Genomic DNA, 5795 nt, shown 5'->3' on the forward strand with positions numbered 1-5795 from the left:
GTGGAACCCGATGTCCTGGGTCATGGAGGCAGCCACCATCATGGCCATCGCGCTCGCCAACGGAGGAGTAAGTGATGATTCTCACAGCGGGTGTCTTGTTGGAGCCGTGGGTTCAGAGGGTTTGATGTGTTTTGCTGATTTTTCATGGCAAGCCACCGGACTGGTCGGACTTCGTAGGGATCATCACTCTACTCATCATCAACTCCACTATCAGTTTCATCGAGGAGAACAATGCTGGCAATGCCGCTGCCGCTCTCATGGCCCGGCTCGCCCCAAAGGCCAAGGAGTGTTTTCTAGAGAGAATTGTTTTGTTAGTATTGACCTCGGAACTGATTTTTATTTTTCTTTTCATGAATATGGCAGGACTAGAAGGGCTTCTTTTTTACTATATTGATATTTCACCTCTTTTCTATATCTCTATTTAATGTTAAAGCATTTTGCCACCAATTTTCGTCCATCACATAGAATTGGTAAAAAAAACGAAGAAAAATCGACTCCCACCACGTGAACCAGATCACGGAGTGCAAGACCGGAGAAAAACAGCCTCTGTAATCCGGAATCGAAAGAATAACCGCATCCCCTAGCCGTACTACCCCTGAACCAGAGGAAAACCGCGACCCCACCTGTGAACCGCCCTCGGGAAAAAAGTGAGTAAAAATCCTCACCCGCCGAAAGGAAAAAAAAAAGCGAGTACAAATCTAAAAAAAGAGGAGCCCGGGTGGATTTCCAACTCAGTCTTTCAACTACCCAGGAAGGAGGTCTTGAACTGTATTAGATTATCTTACGTGGTGCAATACAGTCATATCTATTTTTTTTTTGCCTATAGCAACTTCTTGGTTAAATGAATAATTATAGAAACATAATGAGTATTCAAATAGAAGGAAACATGTTAATTCAAATTTTTATTAGAAAAAGAGTAGAGAATTCATTGAGTGTAACAAAAACTAGGGTATAGAATAAAAAATAATAAAAGTAAATACAAATACAATTTGACCGTAGCAACGCACGGGCATCTTGCTAGTATGTTATAATAATTATAACTCACGTAGGCTCAATGTAATAGCTTCTTCGATAATGTATCCATATATATAGAGACAAATGAGATAGTTTAAATAGATACCTCAAATATGTAACTATAACTCACGTAGGGTCAATGTAACAGCTTCTTCAGAGCTAATGTATCCATATGTATAGAGACAAATAAGATAGTTTAAATAGATACCTCAAATACATAACTGTGAAAAAAATGTAGCAATTTATGTATATAATGTGTTGATAGATTTATACATAAGTTGCTAAACACTTCATATATAACTAGCTATTATGCATTTAACACAAGTTGCTAGAATATAAAAATTATATTAAAATATATTCCTAGTTTTATAGACGTTATCAAAACGAACGAAGATACTTGAGAAAAATGTTATCACGTTTTAAAAGGGAAAGGAAAATAAAAAGACCACGCGGGTCGTGCACTCCGGCGCGAGCGCGACCGCGCGCAAATCTGTGCGCGTGGGGAGCGAGGGAGTGAGGGAGAAGGACGCCGCGCATGGACGGACTTCCAAGCCTTCGGCCCAACTGATGTGCAGCACATTGCGGCAGCCCATCTGGCTGGGCAGCGATAGCGTCACGCGCGTCTGCTTCGCGCTCTGCTGTTGCCCGCCGTACGCTACCGGTGCATGGCTCGATCGGTGGGCGCAGACAGCAGCGCCGTCCTGTGTGGCGCAGACCCGGTTACACTTGCACCAACACGGCCTGGTCGGCCCCCACCCTGGGCCCTTGAGAACCATGCATTTGCTTGCGGATTTGCCTCCATGTCGCGCCAACGCGCCGTACGGCGGCAGAGAACAGCGCGCGGCCGGGGTGCGTGGGCGTGGCTTGAATGCGCGACAGGGCCTGCTGTCCCGCGCGTCCAGATCGATCAATCATCGCGAGCAGAACACACAGCCGCCGAGCGCCCGAGCCTGCTCTGCTGCTCCTCTAGTCCTCTCGCTCGCGCCCTGCGTGCGGTCGGTCCTCGCCGGCCGGCTCGCCGCCGCACCACTGTTTCGGGGCCCTCCCGGCACTGCACGGCGCGGCCCAACTGTGCCCGCCCCAATCATTGATTCCTCGTCTTCTCTCGCTCGCCATCATGCTCTGCCCCGTCTGGCTGGCTGGCTGGCTGGCCCCTCGATTGATTGTTAATGACCCGATGGCCAGTGCAAGACAGATCACCCGCGATGCTTTGCCTGCTTATCTTATCTACATGCCGGTCTCTCAATGATATGCCCGCCAAAGTTAACCTTCCATGTTTAGCGCCACACGCCGTGCTGAACAGATCATAACGTTCCGTGTGTCCCGTGGTAGACGGAGTCGCTGCTGTTCGTGTTCCTCCACGGCTCCACGCCGCCGGCTCTACGCGCAGCGGCTAGCTCTGTTGTGTCCCCGAAGGCGGCCGCGTCGGCGTGGGGCTGGCGATGACTGTCTGTGCCACCTTTGGCGCGCGCCGTAAAACCCGTCGTGTCGTCCCTCAAGATCTTATTCGCCGGCCGGCCCCTCCGTTTTGGCGGGCTTTGATGGCCGTACCGTACCGTTCCGACTCGAGGCACGAAGTTCACGACGATGGGTTCCAGCCGTCGTCGTTGCACCACATTCAGTGCTCCTGTCGCCACCTGCCGGTCACACGTTCTCGACGTCAGGCAAGCGGCGCCATCAGCATGGCTCCATCCATCCGTCCGGCAAAGCTTGACGGACTCGCACCGCATCGCGTCGTGTGCGCTGCCATGCCCTCACTCACGGCCCGGCCGTCGATCGCTACCGGTTTTAAATAAGACGCGACTCCGGCGGCTTCTTCGCCGTCCGTCGTCTGGTTTGGTTTGGTAACGCAGCCACCGCAGGAGAGAGGACGCCGCGCGAGGGTCAGCAGAGGTGGTTCGCGTCTTTCTTTAATTGCACCCGTCCTCTGTTTCTCTCCCAACACGGCACTTCGTCCAGGGTCATGGCAGTGGCGCATGTGCATGTACTACCGGGACCTTTCAGCAGAAGTGGCCTTTGGAGTGGAAAATTTAGATGAGACGCTAGCAGCAGCGTTAACAGCGACACGAAACTGTTGTTTAGGTTTAAGGAAGCATTGTTAAGAAAAATAGAGAAGCATTATTACACGTAGACAGGTAATAGCGATTGTGGGACTCCGTTAGCTTGCAGTCCGTCTGGTAGAACAATCGAGGTGGCCGCTGGTATTGATATTTTCCATTTACAACAAAAATTTTAAGGAAAAAATACTCGTTTTGCTTTAAAAAATGTGACAGCCGTGACCACGGGGAACCCCTACCGCTAAACTATGTCAGCCGTCGCATTCACATCATGGACTAAAAATGTCGTATGTTTTCTTAGCTACCAAAGTCTAGGAGGTGTGCTGAATTGTAGTATTATTCAGTGCCATGGCAGTGCTGCATGTCCTAGTACCTTTTAGCAAAAGTGACATCTGGAGGGGAAAATTAGATTACAAGCTAACAGCAGCATTAACGAAGCCACGAAATTGTTGTTTTGAAAAAAGGAAGCATCAGTACACGTAAATAAATAGTTGAAATTGACTAGCATGGCTGATTCCAGCGGTGTAGCTTTCTTCCTCATTTGCTTTCGCAAGACTCAAATCAAGGAAAGCTGAAAACATGATGGCGACCTGCCTAAGCAATTAGTGAGAACCTTCTGATTTCTTCGTCGGAAGAGGACTACAATTCAGAAGCCAAAAATATAGAGTGTCCTTTTTAGTGGTAGACAAGAGTCACCGAAGTGAGTACAGCTGAAAGTAAGAAACTTATTCTTAACAAAACCTTAATATGTAGCAACTACACTGTGTTTACATTTGTACTATATATGTATATGCCTTTATTTTACTCATACTGAAAACATAAGTAAGAAGAAAGAAAGGCAAAACATTGTTAAGGAGGAGTGAGGACGACTAGAGGAAATTAACAAAGTACAGTCTCTAAGCTCCCAATTGGTCTGTGTGAAATGCCTTTTAATAAGAACAGTATATACGGTAATTTATACTATATATGTGGTGAAATTCACAAATTGAAAACCTCAGAAGAACTCGAGGTTGAACTCGCCGACCACCGCGCCCCGGCTGATGTCGAAGTCGAAATGCGGCAGGCTCTGCTCCTGCTGGCCGTGGCAGGGCAGCATGAACTTGTGCTCGAGCGACTGCTCCTCGCCGCCGCCGTAGCCGGCGAAGGGCTCGACGGCCTTGCTCTCTGAGGCCCAGTGCAGCGGGGCGTCGCCGCCGTCGAGCGCATTGCTCGCCTCCGGCGCGCAGTTCCAGTTGCTGCTGTTGCTGGAGCTCTCGCCGTAGCCCAGGTTCTCCGACACGTCCAGCACGCTGCTGTAGTCCACGAACCCGCCCGCGTCCTGCTTGCCGCCGCCCAGGTGGCCGTACAATGCGGCGCCGGCCGCGTCGAAGCCGCCGCCGAAGCTGTCGGTCAGCGGGAACGGGTCGAACACCTGCTGGTGCTGCCGCTTCAGGGCGAAGCCGCTGTCGGCGTCTGCCGGCGGCTTCTGTTCTTGCGACGCCGGCTGCTGGTCCAATGCCGCCGCCGTCGCAGCCGCGTTGGCGGAGATGGGCTTGTGGGTGCTGGGGTCGATGCCGCGCTGTCGCAGCTTCTTCTTGAGGCAGCTGTTCCAGAAGTTCTTGATCTCGTTGTCCGTTCGGCCCGGCAAGTGCGACGCGATCTGCGACCACCTGCATGCACCCATCGAATTTCATCATTATTTGTGGCGTTATAGCGGTGTCGCTGGCTGAATTCACAGCCGCATTGCAGGAAGCGAAATTAACCCCGAGCGCACGCATTGCAGTTGCAGTAGTACCTGTTCCCCAGGATCTCGTGCAGGCCAACGATGGCGTCCTCCTCCTGCTGCGAGAAGCTGCCCCGCTTGAGGTCGGGGCGGAGGTAGTTGATCCACCGCAGGCGGCAGCTCTTGCCGCACCTCTGGAGGCCCGCGAGCTTGGGGACGGAGCTCCAGCAGCCGACGCCGTAGCGGATGATGTGGTTGTAGAGCTTCTCGTCCTCCTCGGGCGACCAGAGGCCCTTGCGCAGCTTGTGCTGCACGCCGGCGGCGGCGGAGCCCGCGTGGCGTCCCATTCCCGCCGCCTCCTCGATCGCGCGTCTGCCTCCGCCCGACACGGGCGGCCGAGGCGATCTTGATAGCTGATGAGCAGCTACCTAGTCCGTCGGGATGCGTGCGTGTCACTGCCTGTGCATCTCTATCCGCCGAGAGCGGCCGGGGGGTATATATGGGGAAGCGTGCCCAGAACTGCGCACGTACGGGGGGGAGCTGGAAGGGAGGAGGCCCGGGCGGCGACGCAGCGATCAAGTGGGTTCTAAGCAAGCCGGCCGAGGAGAGAGAAAGAGATGGCGGGAGCTGCTTGCACAGCAGTGGATTGGAGCTTAAGATACCTCCGGTCTGTGGGAGAAGGTGGGATTAAAAATGGCGCGCTTGCGCTCCGGAAGGAGAGAGAGTCGGAGAGGAAGCCAGTAGTGTAACAGAAAGCAGAATGCAGGGAGGAGGAAGAGAGGGAGAGAGCTCGGCTGTGGTGTCGCGCGTCGCGGGCCACGCCGACAGGGGACGGGAAAAGACAGAGGGAAAAGCCGGGTTAGTTGGAGATATGGCCAAGATTTTTGCCGTCACGGCACACGGTTTATGTGACACACCGTACCACCACCATTAAACCCGGGCGCGAAGGAAAAACTCAGCACCTGTACTACGCGCCCGTTCCATCGATCTCGCCACTACTACTCGCCAGTAACCACCAGCGA

General features: G+C 52.7%; 1 protein-coding gene across 1 annotated transcript; it reads right to left on the minus strand.

Moving 5' to 3' along the window:
* Positions 1 to 3782: 3782 nt before the first annotated feature.
* Positions 3783 to 5590, minus strand: LOC117854998 (myb-related protein Hv33). The gene is made up of 2 exons (XM_034737267.2): positions 4846 to 5590; positions 3783 to 4720 (listed from the first exon to the last, which is right to left on the minus strand). Exons 1-2 carry the CDS (start codon positions 5118 to 5120, stop codon positions 4066 to 4068), a joined length of 930 nt encoding a protein of 309 aa, XP_034593158.1. The 5' UTR covers positions 5121 to 5590; the 3' UTR covers positions 3783 to 4065.
* Positions 5591 to 5795: the final 205 nt, after the last annotated feature.

This window comes from Setaria viridis, chromosome 5 (assembly GCF_005286985.2).
Source record: "Setaria viridis chromosome 5, Setaria_viridis_v4.0, whole genome shotgun sequence".
Taxonomy (NCBI): domain Eukaryota; kingdom Viridiplantae; phylum Streptophyta; class Magnoliopsida; order Poales; family Poaceae; genus Setaria; species Setaria viridis.